The sequence below is a fragment of the Bombus pyrosoma genome, linkage group LG5, assembly GCF_014825855.1.
Source record: "Bombus pyrosoma isolate SC7728 linkage group LG5, ASM1482585v1, whole genome shotgun sequence".
In the NCBI taxonomy this organism is placed as follows: domain Eukaryota; kingdom Metazoa; phylum Arthropoda; class Insecta; order Hymenoptera; family Apidae; genus Bombus; species Bombus pyrosoma.
The window spans coordinates 3,738,749-3,755,697 of NC_057774.1; the positions used below are offsets into that span (position 1 = coordinate 3,738,749).

General features: G+C 31.8%; 4 protein-coding genes across 5 annotated transcripts; all 4 read right to left on the reverse strand.

Moving 5' to 3' along the window:
- Nucleotides 1-371: 371 nt before the first annotated feature.
- Nucleotides 372-7,932, reverse strand: LOC122567411 (transportin-1). The gene is made up of 15 exons (XM_043725869.1): nucleotides 7,765-7,932; nucleotides 6,590-6,665; nucleotides 6,318-6,497; nucleotides 5,899-6,247; nucleotides 5,599-5,800; nucleotides 5,123-5,516; nucleotides 4,728-5,039; nucleotides 4,417-4,654; nucleotides 4,040-4,329; nucleotides 3,837-3,935; nucleotides 3,648-3,743; nucleotides 2,495-2,570; nucleotides 1,004-1,178; nucleotides 788-914; nucleotides 372-632 (listed from the first exon to the last, which is right to left on the reverse strand). Exons 1-14 carry the CDS (start codon nucleotides 7,867-7,869, stop codon nucleotides 807-809), a joined length of 2,700 nt encoding a protein of 899 aa, XP_043581804.1. The 5' UTR covers nucleotides 7,870-7,932; the 3' UTR covers nucleotides 372-632; nucleotides 788-806.
- Nucleotides 7,933-8,526: 594 nt separating this feature from the next.
- Nucleotides 8,527-11,715, reverse strand: LOC122568019 (F-box/WD repeat-containing protein 9-like). 2 transcript variants are annotated; one of them, XM_043727291.1, is made up of 8 exons: nucleotides 11,483-11,715; nucleotides 11,273-11,362; nucleotides 10,513-10,672; nucleotides 10,008-10,153; nucleotides 9,700-9,929; nucleotides 9,176-9,422; nucleotides 8,816-9,091; nucleotides 8,527-8,747 (listed from the first exon to the last, which is right to left on the reverse strand). In XM_043727291.1, exons 2-8 carry the CDS (start codon nucleotides 11,354-11,356, stop codon nucleotides 8,661-8,663), a joined length of 1,230 nt encoding a protein of 409 aa, XP_043583226.1. In that variant the 5' UTR covers nucleotides 11,357-11,362; nucleotides 11,483-11,715; the 3' UTR covers nucleotides 8,527-8,660. The 2 variants fall into 2 exon arrangements, with proteins under 2 accessions (XP_043583226.1, XP_043583225.1); XM_043727290.1 differs by having other exon boundaries at nucleotides 11,495-11,714.
- A 24-nt stretch (nucleotides 11,716-11,739) lies between these two features.
- Nucleotides 11,740-14,274, reverse strand: LOC122568016 (solute carrier family 52, riboflavin transporter, member 3-A-like). Its single transcript, XM_043727288.1, has 2 exons — nucleotides 13,771-14,274; nucleotides 11,740-13,643 (listed from the first exon to the last, which is right to left on the reverse strand). The coding sequence occupies exon 2, from the start codon at nucleotides 13,630-13,632 to the stop codon at nucleotides 12,307-12,309; it is 1,326 nt and encodes a 441-aa protein (XP_043583223.1). The 5' UTR covers nucleotides 13,633-13,643; nucleotides 13,771-14,274; the 3' UTR covers nucleotides 11,740-12,306.
- A 148-nt stretch (nucleotides 14,275-14,422) lies between these two features.
- Nucleotides 14,423-16,570, reverse strand: LOC122568018 (solute carrier family 52, riboflavin transporter, member 3-A-like). The gene is made up of 2 exons (XM_043727289.1): nucleotides 15,834-16,570; nucleotides 14,423-15,736 (listed from the first exon to the last, which is right to left on the reverse strand). The coding sequence occupies exons 1-2, from the start codon at nucleotides 16,064-16,066 to the stop codon at nucleotides 14,653-14,655; spliced, it is 1,317 nt and encodes a 438-aa protein (XP_043583224.1). The 5' UTR covers nucleotides 16,067-16,570; the 3' UTR covers nucleotides 14,423-14,652.
- Between the last annotated feature and the right edge of the window lie 379 nt (nucleotides 16,571-16,949).

The window sequence follows — 16,949 nt, forward strand, 5'->3', positions numbered from 1 at the left end:
GATCTATACCCTTCTTTTTGTATTTCGATTATTTTCTCCTTTTCATTTGTTTTATTTCTTGCTGTTCGCTATTATTTTCCTCCTCCACGATAATTGAGAAGTCAGTTTCGTTTAAGAGCTGGGCTAGTTGGTTGCCAGCACTTCGTGTCTCGTTTCAATACGCGAGAATTAAACACTTAACAGTGTTACACAGCGCTAATGGAAACGGAGTGTACAGCGTGTACGTTTTCACTACGTGAAGGTATCACTTCTGTTTTTTTTTGTTTGCAATGCGATTTAGCGTCAAAGTTATGATACCTTTACTGTAAAATGGTCGGTGACCCCAACACAGTTCCTCCCTCCCTCCCGCCCCCCCTACCCGCCCACCCACGCGTTACATTTCGGCCCATGACATTTATTTTGTCGTTCTCAATTTTCTTCGTTTCATTCTCACTTTGATTTTTCATTTATACCTCTTGCTGATTGCAGCTCTAATAACGCATATTAATTCCCCCGAGAGCCTGACGATGACCATAACACGGTAACGACAACGATGTTGATGAGAAGAGGCCGTGGTTTCACCCACCCACCCTGAACACCCATTGTTCTGTTTCCCGCCCAACCCCTTTTGGCCTTCCCCTTAAAGCGGCCTTCTGAAAGAGACACAATTACTTCACTTTAATACATACTTCCAAAACTGGTACTTAAGTAAGGATCATCCTTTGTCTATGTGTCTGTCTATGTATATGTGTATATAAAACTGTTCAGAATTCATTTGACACAAGTACAAATTTCGAGATCAACTTACCGCATTTAGGCGGGGCTTCTCAAACGCCATACATATTATGGAGTCGTTCATTGAGTTGTGGTGGGAATTGGTCTGAAAATCGTTTCCAATTATCCACACCAACTTGATTTTTGAACCCATGTAATATCTACAGAGGAACAGATTTCTCAATGTTGTACAATAAAGCAATTAATCAATTAAAAATAATTTAAGTTGTGATGATTTATTTTGATATACCTTCTGAAACATGTCCTTAAGATCTTCTCTAGGCGTCACCCAAGATGCAACAGCATCACAGAAAAAGATGAAATCTTGTACAACTCCTGCTGGATTTACTGTAATCATCTGACACATACCTCTGAATGCAGAATCCTTTTCTTCATTATCTCTTATGCTCCTCAAAGAGGTACACCTAATAAAGTATGTGTGCACATTATGACGTGAATAATATTAATGATTTAAGAAGGTATATTCATCATAATTAAAGAATTTATGCTAAATATGATAGTGACATTTTTCTATAGTATACATCCGCTTTACTGGATAAATTTATTGCTTGCCTGAACTATTATTGTAATGATAAATCTACCTTCTTTATAATTAAACTGTTTACATTCATAAGAGTATGATTATAGCAAAAAATGACAACTAGTCACTTGACATAATATTCATTCCCACAAGTTATGTAAGTTATACAGGAATAAATCATCTTCATTAATGTGGCAAAATCGTTAGTTTTGGTGAGATCAGTCCTATATTTGGATTACCTAACGAATGTTACCCTTTTTTATTTTTATATTTCTATTCTTCAATTTGTTGAACAATTTAGAATAAAAAATCCAAACTATTAATCTAAGAAAATAAAAAAATGTTATCTAATCTAACATAAGATAAGACAGAGTTCCTGTATCAGATGTTCCGTACTTTTGTATCTCTTTTTGAAAACATTTAGGAACCTCATTCAAGAATAATTTCTTCAACTCTATGCGAATCATTAGAATATTATTTTAATATGATCGGCATTGTATTAGTACAAGTTTATTAATTAAGGTGTGGTTTACATTTGACAGCATCCCTTTAATTTTGAAGATATTGATATTACAAAGCAAAGAGACATTAGCAGTAGTTGTGATAGCAAGAATATAACTAGGATGTATTTGACAATATTGATGCTGAGTTAATTAACATGCAAAAGGACACTTTTGATTGGAACTACCTGTACACAGTGAAAAATATACTTTAAGAAAGAAAGAATATATGTTTCTAGATTTCAATGCAAGGCAATAATACACAGGCTAAAATATTACACAGATCTAAAAACGTGACAAATGTAAACCTACCCTAGACTCAAACTGCTTAAGAGCTGAACTATATAAGAGCCTATAACATACTTGCATGGTGGCAGTAAATCAAGGTAAATATACAAAGTAAATGTAAAAACTACTGCAAAAAACCATTGGGCAAGTTTAACGTTATACTTAGAATAAATTGCACCCCTTTTTATCGAGAAATCATATAACGTATTCGTTTATAATATGAAAACAAAATCATGATGGGCTCTCTCTATATATGTATATTATATATGCTACAATATTCTTGCACAAAAGTTCTTAGCAGCCCCTGATGCAATGTTACTGAAGAGTCGGGAATAATATATAATAATAAAGTGCTAATAAAAATAGAAGGTAATATAATTAATAGAATATAATAATAAAGAAATTTACACACCACTGTCGGACAAACTGCTGTAACATGGGGGCGACGTCGTGGGGACACACATAACCTAGGCGACCGATCGTTATGGCTACGGTTTCATTTCATTTCGGTAAGTAGACAAGTGAAGTGTAGTGAAGTGACCGGAAACACAAACAATAAGACAAACTGATAGAGAACCAACGATCAACTCAGGCGAATATGTTGTCGTTTATAAACTCCAATTAATTTGTAATTAATCATTTAATCAATAATAATTAATTTAATATTAACAATTAATAGACAGTGGGAACAGAGGTGAACATATGAAATACCGACAATGAACATAGGCAATACCGTGCTATTGTAGCTGCTGAAACAATAATAAAAATTAGATAGCAGCGTGCGAGCCCATGATTTGTAAAAAACCGATATGAATATGATCTCTACCAATAAATGTTAATATAAACAAGTACAACCAAGAAACACAAAAATAAAAATTTTCCTCGTAAATTTAAAAGCCAATTTAAAGTACCGTTGAAACAATATTTGGGGCTTAGATGCAAGCATAGTATATTGAATTGCAGTATATTTCTGCCATATAAAGCCTGCAGGCAATCGCACACCACTAAATCAGGTCCAATATACAAATACTAATAATTTAACCCGCTCATAAAACGTGCAAGCGTGGTCATATAAAACCACTCGATGTCGTCAGTCTGTGTGGTTATTACCTTTAATAAAATTATTTACGGAAAATGCACCTAAACTTAAATGCCACCGAATGCTGAATCTAATGTGGGGACTTTCTCTGTATATTTGGGAGACTTCTCATTAAACAATCGTTGAATATCCTAATTGCATAAAAACCTTTATACAATATTTGTAATATACAGAACACGCGTACTGCAATGCCTTAAATGAAAAGTTTCCCCTCGTGTGCAGAGCATACTTCTAAGAAAAGGTATTACTTCTACGAAATATAGGTGAACAGTAATAACATAGTCGTATTCTTATGATATCAAAAAAAAAAAAAAAAAAAAAAAAAAAAAAAAAAAAAAAAAAAAAAAAAAAAAAAAAAAAATGAAACTTTACTATACATTACCCTCTAACATTTAAAAGTATGCTCCATATACTAAGCTGTATAGAAAAAACTATATATTTGAAAATATTATACACAGATACTCACCTGTATTTTCTAACAGCGTTTTTGGCGTATTCGGTCTGTTGATTATATCGATAAGCTGGGTCAAAATTAATGGAATATATGCACTTGTATCAGAACCTAAAAAAGAAAAAAGGAAATACATTCATATACATACTCTACCAGAGAGTTTTGCGATATGCTTCAATAGATTACATCTTTAAAGCAGTTTACCAAGTTTTATAGCTATTTCACCGATAGTCCATGTTGCATTATTACATACAGATATAAACTCAGGATTTAAATTCTGTCCAAGTATAGGCATAAATTCCGCTATAAATAAAATCAATAAATGAACATACTGAACTCATATAAACATAATGAACGTTAATAAACGTAATAAAGTTACTATGTAATTACATAACAAAAATACTCACGTATGCACGGTAGAACATGTTGGAAACAGGCCTTTGTAAGGTCCCCTAATAAGGCGAAACTGCTTTGTCTAACTTCAGGCATAACATCTTGCATACACTGATACAGCAGTTGCATTACATTACTGTTCATTACTAAGCGTTCCATATGACAATCCAACCCTTCTGCTAAGCCACTAAGAAGGTCTAATGCAACAATCATAAAATCTTTATCAGGGGCTTCAAATTGTTCTGGACTCTGTGTATTTGCTATGTGTTGATTTAGCGTCTGCTCTACGAGGGATACACACCGCCTATTAAAAAAATAATAAATAAATAAATAAACATAAAGATTTAAATACACTATCAAATCTACAAAGATAGAGGTTAATGAAACCCACCTATAGACGGGTTCGCAATAAGGAAGGAAACCAGATCGTAAAGCAGTCGCAATTGAAGAAAGGCATTCTAATAATGGGAAAAGGTCTTTGTCTTCATCTTTTAACACATTCCACTTATTAATGAGTGGTGGCATAAGAAGATTAATGTAATCTGGTTTATTAAGATGATGTCCTACTGAATCAGCAAGTGTACCAATTGCATCGTACAATATTAAAAGATTTTTATGTTGATATTTGCCTGCATACATAAGAATGATTAGTAAAAGAATAAGCGTTTGTCCAATTTAACGGTAGTGTAAAATCATATTTACCAAAAGCAAAAACAAGCGTTTCAAGAATAAATCCAAGATAAGGGACTAGTTCCGTACACGCTTCCTCTTCTAACGTTGCAAAAGCAGAACATGCTGCTTCCTGGACACGTTTATTACCATCAAGTACTCGTTTCAGTAATTCAGTCATTAAAGGTTTCAAATGTGTATCGTGTGGTTGTGCACAAACCCAATGTGCGTAACGGCTTAATGTCCAGCAAGTAATAGCGCGTACTAGTGCTTTCTTGTCGCTTAAGCAACTAATTAAATATGGAATTAATTCTGATAAATGTGGAATCATTCCGCTCATACAACCTGCAATAGTATATTACGTATTAAATTACGATCTAAACTCATATAAAATGGTGTAATGTATCGATGATTGTTACGAAAAGAACCTTCTGCTATAGCTCCCAGTGCTAATATTCCAGACTCTTTGATTACCCAATCTTGGTGGAAAAGCGTTTCTTTCAAAATTGGTACTAGAACTGGTAATAATTCTTCTCTAAATACGTTTGCTAACATATCTAAAGCAGCAGCAGAACATTTTCTTAAATTCCAGTCACTAAGTGACGTATCGTCATCACATCCATCTTCAGCATCTGTGTCTTCTTCATCACAACCTCCGTTTTCGTTTGAGTGCTTGTTCATATTACCATGATGTGAATGGTGTGTTTTTGACTTGGGAAATCTTGGTCTGATATCTTCTTCTCTATCTGGGATCATTTCATCTTCTTCCACATCCCCCTTTAGAAGTATTATATCAATGTCCGAGTATTTCATACCTCTTACCTATGGAATTGTAATGCATTATAAATTTATTAGTTTCCTGTGACATTTGCTTTAAAACTTATTTTATTTTGTGATTACCTACCAATACAGGCACTAAACGAGGTAAATGTGGTGCAAGTGCTTCTTTACATATTGGTTGCTCAGCTAATGAAAGCCAAAATTCACAGGCTTCTAAAGCGACTCCTTCATCAAGATCCTGTGTCCTCATTAACATATATTCTATTATATTATGCATGTGTGGTATTAATCTATCCATTCGAACTTCAAGCAGCATAACCAGAGCCCTATAAAACCATAAATATGATATCATACAAGATATTGTACATATCTTATATCTTATATCAATATACTTTATATAAAAAAAGAAAGAATGCAATTATACCTGCATACGTTCTTTCTGACTTCTGGATCATCATCATTAGCTAAATGGAAGAGATTTTCCAGGAAGCTATCTATGTGAATCATCAAAGCCTGTGTACGATTAACAATAAACTGATTAACACAGGCAGTAGCATGTGATCTAATTTTAGGGCTTGAATGTCTAAAAAATTGCAGGAACTTTGGGATTAAAACATTTAATGGTCGATTAAGTGCATCAGAATCTAAAATTTCTGCAGAATCTTCACAGATCTTTTGAAGAGCACCAAATGCACCCTCACAAACATTATAGTCTTGTGAGTCTAACATTTGACAAAGTGCAGGTAGCAATTCCGGCCATCTAGTTAATTCACCTATTAGAAACAAGATTTAGTAATTTTCTGAAGTTATTTGATAGTTATTTCTACTAAATAATAACTATACCTTTGGATGCAATGGTAGTTATTAAAATACCAACAGTTGCACGAATCAGAGGTGATGAATCTCCAACTGCCGATAAACATTCTTGTTTGATGAAATTTGTAACCTCTGGTAAAAACTTATAAAAATGAGCTTTAACGTTATTTTTCAAAATCAGTCCACTTAAAGACCTCGTAGGTTCATCTTAAAAAGGAAAAACAATTGAATTAAAAAACCTATCTTTGCAGATAAAAATTATTGAAGGTTACATCAAAAGTTATATTTGAAATACGTACCTTCTGATGTGAGTTTTGTTAAAACAAAAATAAGATAATTGTTGAAGTCTGGGAATTTGTTTAATTCTTCCAATTTCTAAGAAATATTGATAAGGAAAAGTTCTAAGAATAAGTGTGCATCAAAGTATGACAATTGACCAATTTTTATAGAAATAAAAAGGAATTGCATATTTGTATAATTATCCTTTGTTGTAATACTATTACTATTACATAATAAATGTAAAAAGATATTCTATTTACATTCAATACATTAACACAAAGAATAAATTGCAACATGCCACACAAAATATGCCACAAATTTTCTATTATATGAATGAACAAATTTATTATAAATATATAAAACTGTTCCAATTATAAAATATTTGCTCAAAATTTTGATTACATATAAATGCATACATACATATATATGTACATAGTATAATACAAAAAATGTGTAAAAAACCCAAGTTTCTGTTAACTTAACATTTATTGCCAGCTGTAATTCCCAACAGATACATTTCACTAACATTCGTTTGTGTATGTCATTCCCAGTCTGTTTAATTAATATTATGGCCGAAACTATATACAAGATTTATCGATTACGGCGTCAAGAAAACAAACTCGTCACCGACAGTAACGGCATTTCCGACGCGCCCCGCGACAGATATCATGTATCGTTAACATATTTCTTGGCGCTTGAGTATAACTCACGTGTTATTCGAGAAAAACCTATCAACTTATGTCGACCTACTCTTACCGAGTCTAATATTAATCGCAGAATGATTTCCTAAAAAGTATTGTGAACTACTACGAAATGGCTTTCCCGATCATAAAAAATCATATTAGTTACAATAAGGTGTCTCAACAGCTTTTCAATCGAACCGTAGACGACAAAAAAGGGGATTCGTGACAGGCTGCGCAAAAGCGCGCCGAACATTTACCCATCTTACATCAAATAGAATATTTCGATAGCCTTGATATCTGTTGAGACCCCCTTCTACGTCTTTTTAATGAAATTTCCAACGCTATTTAAAAGGAGCAGAAAATTTTCTCGCGACGAAAAGCACGCCCCTTGATTGACCTAGCCGCTTCACTTCGTTACCGCGTCGCGGGTGTACTCACCGGGAACAAAAATCTCTGGGACAAATTTTTTTTCCAAAGCACTAAACGAATTTTGATCAAATATGAAAGGATACTTCTTGTACAGCTCGTTGAGTAGCCGTATCCGGGCTTTGAGACTCCTTGAGGAGCGTCAAGATTTGTCGAAGTCCTTCCTCTTGCGGTTGCCACGCCATTTTCATCGTGTTTTTCAACAGCACCACTGAACGCAGCCAGCCTTCTCTGACCTCACAGATAAACGGAAGCTCCCCACGGTTGCCCCCACCATCACGCCACGAAAGCATTAAGATACCGGCCTGTCACACCAGAATTCTTTAGTTAATTTTCTCTAGGTTGTACTGTCAGGCCCGCGATTAATTGTTCAGGATAATTAGGTGGATATTTAACATCGTTTCGTAACGATATTCCATTTTCGGTTAATTCATCCAGATAGACAATTGAACGTTTTTGGTACTTAGCAGACGAGCTCTTCCGGCGACAGCAGTGACATCGATCGGCCTCCTGTTTCGATTTGTATTAAGCTATGCAACGTTTTTCAAATTTAACGTTATTTCGTGGAACGTATGATGTTGGCCGTTAATGATTTGAAAGATTGAAATCGTTGATGGTACGAGGTATTTGTTTCTTAAGCCAATCTCGAAAGAATTAAGAATTAGGAATAATTACACTACTATTTAGCGGCTAAATTTCAAATGTAGAAAGACACGCCATTTGTGGTAGCGTGTATTTTAATGATCTGTTGTGTTTAACTGATCAATTATAATGATACAATATGTTTACTTTTTTATTCTATGATATATTTTGAAGTAAAGTAAGCATATAGGAGAAAAAACAAAAACTATAGCAAAGCATTTATTAAATTTTATCATGTATACATATATATTCTTATAATTTCATTCGTTTATTAAAATTTGTAAGATATATACCATAGTAAAGCGAAATGCTTATAGAAATTATTAACTTATCGACATATTTATGCATATTGGATTTGCGATCTCGGTCTCCAGATTTCAATTCCTTCTGTACCAGAAACTGCGAGAACGTCATTTAAATAATCCGTCTACAAGATAACAAAAATTAAATTTATATAATTAAAGTTCATAAAAATCTTTATTTTGAGCTACTCACACTAGCTATTTCACCATAACTAGACTTTAAGGTAGTGAGATGTTGTGGAGGATCAGTAGGACTGGAAATTCGAACCGTTTGGTCCATAGAACTCGTGATCAAACATCCAGGTGTAAAATGAACACCATTGATACCTTTCTTATGTTCAGTGGTGTAACATTTGACACGTTTAAAATCGTTTCTTGGATCAAGTACATGCAGTTTTGCACTACCATCTCCTACATAAATCATGTCCCGTTGCATGCACATACTCATAGGGAATGATTCCTGGGAAATCTAGAAAACATTCATTTTGAATTATGCAAATCTTGACTATGTTTTTGTAGAACATCTTATCGTTTTATTCTTTAACATTTTTACCGTGACATTTTTCATAATTCTTCCTGCTCTTTGATCCCATATAGACACTGTCCTGTCCTCACTAGCCGATAGAATAAAGTGGGAACTCATAGCCAGTTTAATGACAGCTCTTTTATGTGGTTGGTAATTTATAATGGGTTTGCATAATCTTGAATCAAACACTAATATAGTCTTACAAAATGATCCTGTAGCAAAAAGACCTAACTCTGGACATGATGCAACACACAATAAAGCACCTCCAACGATCCTAAAAAATTAATAACATTTCTATAGGAAACTCTATTTTATGAAAATGATGCAGTATTTTGCGCAGTCACTTCTGGCAGAGCGAGTGAAAGCAGAGTCTTTTACTTGATAGCATTTTTCAAAATACCTTAAAAAAGTTATGTTTGCAATTTAACACTATTTTTGTTGAATGTACTTTAATGTCTAACTATCTCTTATGAACAAAGATATTCGTGCCTTCCTCGCTCGGCCTTCCCATAACGAGAGCAGTGAAAATGACCAGCTTGGTTTTCATGTACATCTCATAAGTTTTGAAGTGAGCAAGACCGGTGCTTGTAAGCGTCCATGCTTTGACACTTTGATCCCAGCTGCAACTATAGACTGTATTATCTATTGCTGCCAGATCCCAAATCCATCCATTATGAGCAAAGTCTATACTCGTGTAACTTTCTCTCTCGTTTTCTTTTGTAGAAAGCTTCCAACACACTAAGGATCGATCTCTAGCTCCTGATATACAAATATTTCCACCCTGTGTACACATATTAATGTATTGTAAAATTATAAAGGCATAACATTGAATGATCATTACTTAAAATATTATACTAGCCTGCATTAATAACAAGCCATCGATAGTACTGTATTGCACATTATTAAGTGATAACTTCTCCATAGTGACAATTTCTTTTCTCCATAATGATGTTTGCTTTTCCAAAGCAACACATGATAACTTCCAAAACAGTTCATCATCTTCAACTTAAAAAAAAGAAGAATATAGTTTCAATGAGGAAGATATAAATAATTGTCAGCAAACATTATTAATATGTAAGAGAATACATTTTAAGTAGAAAGTTAAATGCAATGTTGTTAAATATTAATATAGCTTTTCATAAATTTTTGTAAATCATATTTTTCCATGTTAACCAAAATATGATTACTTGCAAACCAGTCTCATTATAAAATGTAGTATGTGAAAATTTGATTCTAAGTTAATGTTTTTTATCGTGAAAAACGTAAACTAAAACTAATTATTGGATACAGTAATAGATGGTGTTTTATTTATTTACAGAATGATTGGTTGTGCAAGGCGCAAGGTGCTATCAATTTGAGCTAACCAGGAGGCAAGACTGGGTAACCAGTATCTGGCCAAATCTTAGTAATCCTCACTTTCCACAGTGAGTTGTCATTTAAAATTTGATGAAATTGTTTGCACACTAAACTCAAGCCATGTACTAATGTAGATGCATCTAGGAAGGAACAGATGTGAAGAAATATCTGAAATATAACAACGAAAATATATTAATTACTATTAGAAAACATACATATTTTCTACTGGGGACCCATTTAAATGTAGTTTTATGTTCGTACATAACATCGCAGTCGGATTTTTAAATATGCTGTGCAAAGTATTTAAAAATGGCATTTAAAAATGGCGTCCACAATTTACTAATGTTTCGATAAAATCTTTCAACGTTCCATTTATTTTTTAAAGTAGATCGTTACAGATCGCTGCTAAACGAGTTTATTCAGCTTTCTACTGTTACTTGAGGCATATCTCTTCCATCATGTTTATTTACGACATTTAAATGTACTTAAATAACACCTATTTCATTGTTTGTAAACAGTTGATATACATAGCATATAATATTCTTTACAAGTTATTGTATTATATTAATCAAACATATTCGTTAAAATATATTCAAACAACTGTTACTCTATAAATATTATTAAAAAAATAAAAAATTTTTCAATTATTTCAAATAATACTAACTTTTAACGTATATACATGTTTTTTAGAATACATATTTCTTTGACTAATCAAAAGTACGTACGTATAATATGTATATTTTATGTATAATATTTATCTATACAAACCTCGACTGGAAGATCTGATAGAGATAATTGGGGGTTCGTTTGATCGGTATCAATTCGAGTACAACTCTCGTTTTCATCGCACATTTTAGTCTAAAAAAGCCAGTGTTGAACGTTATGCTTTTAAACAATATCATTCGATCTACTGTTAAACGTTCTAGCGATTCAGCTTGTAATAACAAAAAATAAACGTAATGGTTGCTTTTTACTGACGTTATTATTTACCGTTTTGGTCTCGTGCGCGACACAGCCTTACTTGAGTGCGCATGACTCACTTATCACCTCCATTTTCGTTCATTTCACAACTATCTCCCAACAGCAGGGCTGGCAACGTATATTGACAAGTTTAAATTACTTTTACGTTAATTTTATTATACTTACAAATTATTACAAATCGCTATATATAAAATTGCACAACGTTTGCACATGTTTCATATAAAAGAAGCATTTCTCCGAATTAACATAATATTTATTAACAATCAATTGACAATCATTAAATTTTAAAATACAATTGTAAACATTCGTTTTTACTTGTTTGAAAAAATATATCAATTCTTATATATTATAAACAATTATGATGCATAAATATAATGATTTTTCTTCACGAAGATATAATTCGAAACCAGTCGAATATATGTATATGTATAACAAACATATCATAAGTACATATATAGCAATTGGGAGGCAATACTTGAGATAAAACAAATTGGTTATTTATATACTTTTTATATCTAATTTTTTTAAGGTTCATTCATCATTTGTACAGTTGCTTTGTATTATTCATTTGCCTATATCTTTTAATTTATAAATGCAGGCACATGTACAATTATAAAAATATCTTTATAAATGTAAATTTATATGCTCTATTGTTTTCTTTGTTCAAAGCTACACTGATAAAGAGAATTATTGTTACACTTTTATATATGCATAAATCAATTAAATACATGTCTCAATGAATGTATTATTATAATAAGTATCACTCTGTATATATATGAAAACAGATATAAGATATCACATTGACAATATCAATTTTCAATTTACGCACAATCATCATGCATTTCAAAATAATTTGTAAAGTTAATTGTTATAAATGAAAATATTGCACCACTTGCAGATCCTATTTGCATAATTACACCTGCTTTAAAGAGTATATTAGGCAATACTGTAGTTCTAAATACTGATACAATGATTAATTTTAAATAAGAAGTAAGTCCTATTAAAATCACCCATGATATAATAACTAGAAAAATGCCAAGTTTTGTTGCTTGTAATGGTGGAGATGGAGACATTAATGCTAAATATGTAACAAAACTTCCAATGATTAAACATATTACAGATAAGGAATTAATAACTTTTACATTTGATACCTTCAACCAGAATGCTAATAAACACACAAATGGATTTGCAAATTGAGCAAAAGTGATTGATAATTTGTATGCTATACTTCCATAAGGTAAACAAGAGTAAGATTGTATGCTAGGGAAGAAACCATTACTCAAAAAGCAGAAAATACCAAGCAATGTAAATAAATAATTTTGTGTTTGTTTAGTCAGATGCTTGTCATTATCTATCAAATAATGGTTTACTTTTTGTGTGTCATTAAGATAATGATCATGAGAAACATTTGCTCCTTTCTCATTTAATACTATGCTGCTAGTATTATGAAATTGTTTTGTGTTTTGAACATCCAAAAAATATTCTAAAATAGCAAAGGCAGTTAAAGATAGAAATAAAATAATAAAAATAAAAAGAAAATACACATTTGGGGGAAAATATAGATCAAAAGAATGTGGAGATTCTATGTTACTATTATTCTTAAGAATTGCACATTCTGAAGTATCTCCAATTCCTTGGATTAAAGCAATAACACTTGGTAGTACACCACTTAATCCTTCTCCTATAAAGTAGGATGTTAAACATCTTTCATTAAAATTTCGAAAATATGGCATAAATAATACAGAACTAAAGCAACCTACTAGGGCATTGAAAAATGTTAGAACATATAGTACCAAACAATATTCATCACCAGCAATAATTATTTTCTCTGAATAAAAGAAGCTTAGAAATCCCATTGCCGAAGTTCCTGATACCAATAAACATAGTATCAACCAAGGTTCATTTAGTTTACATTGAAAGTATTGCAAGATTGCATAAAGTAAAGGTCCAAAATTTGCAGCTTGTATTGCTAACACTAGATAAGCTGGTAATGTCCAACCTTCAGGAGAAGTATCGATAAGCACTGGTATTTGAATAAATATCCCATTGATACCAATCCAAGCAGATATGCCAAATAATATTATAAGAAAATGCACGATATAATTTTCTTTATAGCATCTATTTGAGACTTGTGCAATATCTGTCATTTTGCCATTTACTGTAAGAAAAAGCAAATTTTTATATATCCCTGTATAACATCCCTGTATAATGAACAAAACATTAATAATTTAGTAGTATTAACCATCATATAATCCTTTTTGATAATATTTCCCTAATATTCTCACCTAATTATTTTGTTAATTCTTCAAACATAACAACTGAAATAAAATATTTTCACTAAGAATCTCACTTTATATTATATGTGATTATAAAACTACTTTAAGAAGTACCAGATTGTTAATCAAGATTGTACAGCATTGGATATATTCATGTCAGAGAAACTGATATGATGAAGTCATGAGATGTCTGGCTTCAGATCTTTCTTAATCCATACAATAAAATTTATCAGATAAAATAAAAAATTTGAACAATCATACCTCTTTCAATTGACTTAATGATAATCAAACGTTCTATGAAGTATATTTTAATGTCCGAGACTATTAGATCATATATCATCATAAAACTAAACATTGTACATTTTTGTAGTAAAATCAATGGTAAATATAGCATTCATTGTGACATGTTTTTATATAGACAAATATATTATAATAAATATATTATAATTGCACATTCTATATACAAAACAATTTTGTTTAAATATATAGAGCTATATTTTAAGTACATTTATGTCTTGTGCATTCATGTAAATCAAGCTCAGAATGAAGATAAAAATTCATTTTAGCTATTTGTTTTAAATCATTTGTTTCATAAAAATTCATCTCCTTGATATTTTACAGCTTAGAGTATAAGCAGGTTTAATACTAGTAATGTATAAAATCAACTTTGGAATTGCAATTGTGTTTATTTACCATCAAAATTATAAAATCTGAACTAATTCCTACTTGTGTAAATCAACTAGTTCCACCCCCTAGATTTATAAGACTAAAAAGTGATAAGACCCTGCTCTTTCATGTATAACAGCATAAGTAACAAGAGCTAAGAAATATACTTTGTTTTCTTAATTAATTTTATACTATTTTCTCTAACAAAATTATTTATATTAAACGTCAATGTACTGAAGTCATTGAACATGGTGAATAAGAATGGAATAGTTTTGCATGATTAACTAAAACAAATGTTATTATTGCTCCTACTAATGATCCAACTTGAGTTGCAACACCAGTGTAATATAGACCCCTACCAGGATCAGGTCTAAATAATGTTGTGATACCCAATTTTATAAATCCTATTAAACCACTAATTAATATCCAAGATAGGACTACTAGAAATTCACCCACCCAACTATATTGCAAAGGTGGCGTAGGAGATTCGATAGCTAAGAAGCAAACAAAACCAGAAAGTGCTATAAGAATAACCATCAGGCCAGACAGGAAACTCACTTTTGGTATTTTAATAACAAAACCTAGGCACATTGCCAATGGACCAGCCATTGATGACAATGTAACAGTTAAATGATACGCAACATTTCCATATGGTAAACAGGAATATGATTGAATACTTGGTAATGTACCATTACCTAAGAAACAAACCACTGCCATCATAATTAATAAATATGAATACACTTGCTTAGACATTGTCCAACCAGAATTGGTTTTATAACTAGGAGGTGCTCTTGTATCTGTTGGCAATGTTTCCATGCTTGCTGGATGTTTTACACGTTCTCCAATGGCAATAGACAAATTGTTCAGCCCCAAGAAAGCCAAGTAACACAAAAACAACAAAGTACCAATAAAAATAAAGAAAGTCTGACTTGAAAATCGAGGTTCTGGATAATAAGGTGTGAGTTCTACATGAGTAGACTCAGCTTTAGTACTATTCAAACATTCTGGGTTTCCACCAACACCTTGGATTAATGCCACTACACTTGGCACAAATCCGCTAAGTCCTTCTCCTACAAGATAGGATACTAAATAAATTTCTCTATAGTTCCTCATATATGGCATGAAAAGAACTGAACTGGTACATCCAACAATTGCAGTTACAAACATCAATGACAACAAAGCAGTGGAATGCTCATTGCCAAATATTATCGTTGTTTTATTATATACAAAAGCTAATATAATAGTAGATAGTGCTCCTGCTGCTAGGAGGACATAGGTAATGTATTTATCACATGCCCATTTACTATATCTAAAACAGAAAAATAATATATATATATACATATATTTAGTGAGCTGTAGTATTCATATATTATAAACTGGAAATATTATTTTTAACATATACATACTTTATATATAATGTATATAGTATTGGTCCCAAGTTGGCAAATTGTACTAGCATAACCATATGAGCTGGAAGACTCCATCCTTCCGGAGCATTGTTTACAAGAAGTGGTAGTTGAACATATATACCATTCACACCAATCCATGCACCAAGACCAAACATCAGTGCAAGTAGATCAACTAACAACCTTCTGTTACTTAATTTTTGGCTCAACATGTTCTGTGTTTTGTCATTCATCAACAGTGGGTCTAAATAGGTCAAATGACCTTGCTGATGAATCTTTTGCTCTTGTACTGCCGTTTTTAGTTCGTTTTTTTTTTAAATTAGTTAATGTTTTAATAGAAAATGAGCATATGGGAGTAGAGCTGTTCTTTCTTATGTTTGAAGTTTTAAAATTGCAAAATATAACCTCTAGAAAACTCTTATCTTTATCTTATTAATTAAGATAATATGTCAAGTATGAGAAAAATAATTCATTCGATGTATTAGTTGATAATAACTTTAGAAGACACTTTTATTTAATACTATTTCGGTATTGAGACAGGCACCTCGTTGTATTACGACGATCTTCACATCCGAAGAGATTTTCTTTTAAAATAAAAATTTTTTAAAATTAAGCAACAAATTTTTAACGTCATGGAAAATCACTTGAACGTCATCAAAGAACACATTTTTTTCAAGACATTTTTCTTCTTTCTTCTTGTGGAAAACATAACCTTAAAATAACAAACAAACGTTACAGCCACGACGACAGGAACTGAATCAATTCGGTGTTCGCTAGGTGCGTATATATGTATATAGTTACTTTTAACTTTTCTGCGTCTGCGTGTAGAAAATTGTTGAAAAAAATTAATGATCCAAAGATACAGTTTGGTGGCGATTATAACATGATAAAATTGTGATACGATAATCTGTATATCGCCACGGTCGCAACACGACTGTCGTCTTTGCTGATTAATGATTGACTTTAATAATTATATAATATAATTATATAATAAATAATTATCCACTTTTACTATCATAGTTATGGATAAATTGTTAGATATACAGTATAATTTAAAAATGGTATCAGTTCACACATTTTTTTTTAGCTATGTTCCGTTGACTTTGATAACTCGCA

Excerpts from the sequence above, each read along its gene's own strand:
- LOC122568018 (XM_043727289.1), bottom strand. The coding sequence starts at position 16,066 with ATGAATGACAAAACACAGAACATGTTGAGCCAAAAATTAAGTAACAGA. Across the intron at positions 15,737-15,833 it reads CTATATACATTATATATAAA|ATATAGTAAATGGGCATGTG; the intron begins GTATGTATATGT and ends TTTCTGTTTTAG.
- LOC122568019 (XM_043727291.1), bottom strand. The coding sequence starts at position 11,356 with ATGTGCGATGAAAACGAGAGTTGTACTCGAATTGATACCGATCAAACG. Across the intron at positions 9,930-10,007 it reads ATGGCTTGTTATTAATGCAG|GGTGGAAATATTTGTATATC; the intron begins GCTAGTATAATA and ends ATGTGTACACAG. Across the intron at positions 9,423-9,699 it reads CACTTCAAAACTTATGAGAT|GATCGTTGGAGGTGCTTTAT; the intron begins GTACATGAAAAC and ends TTAATTTTTTAG.
- LOC122568016 (XM_043727288.1), bottom strand. The coding sequence starts at position 13,632 with ATGACAGATATTGCACAAGTCTCAAATAGATGCTATAAAGAAAATTAT.
- LOC122567411 (XM_043725869.1), bottom strand. The coding sequence starts at position 7,869 with ATGAAAATGGCGTGGCAACCGCAAGAGGAAGGACTTCGACAAATCTTG. Across the intron at positions 4,655-4,727 it reads AACGCTTGTTTTTGCTTTTG|GCAAATATCAACATAAAAAT; the intron begins GTAAATATGATT and ends TTATGTATGCAG. Across the intron at positions 2,571-3,647 it reads AACGCTGTTAGAAAATACAG|CCATAACGATCGGTCGCCTA; the intron begins GTGAGTATCTGT and ends ATGAAACCGTAG.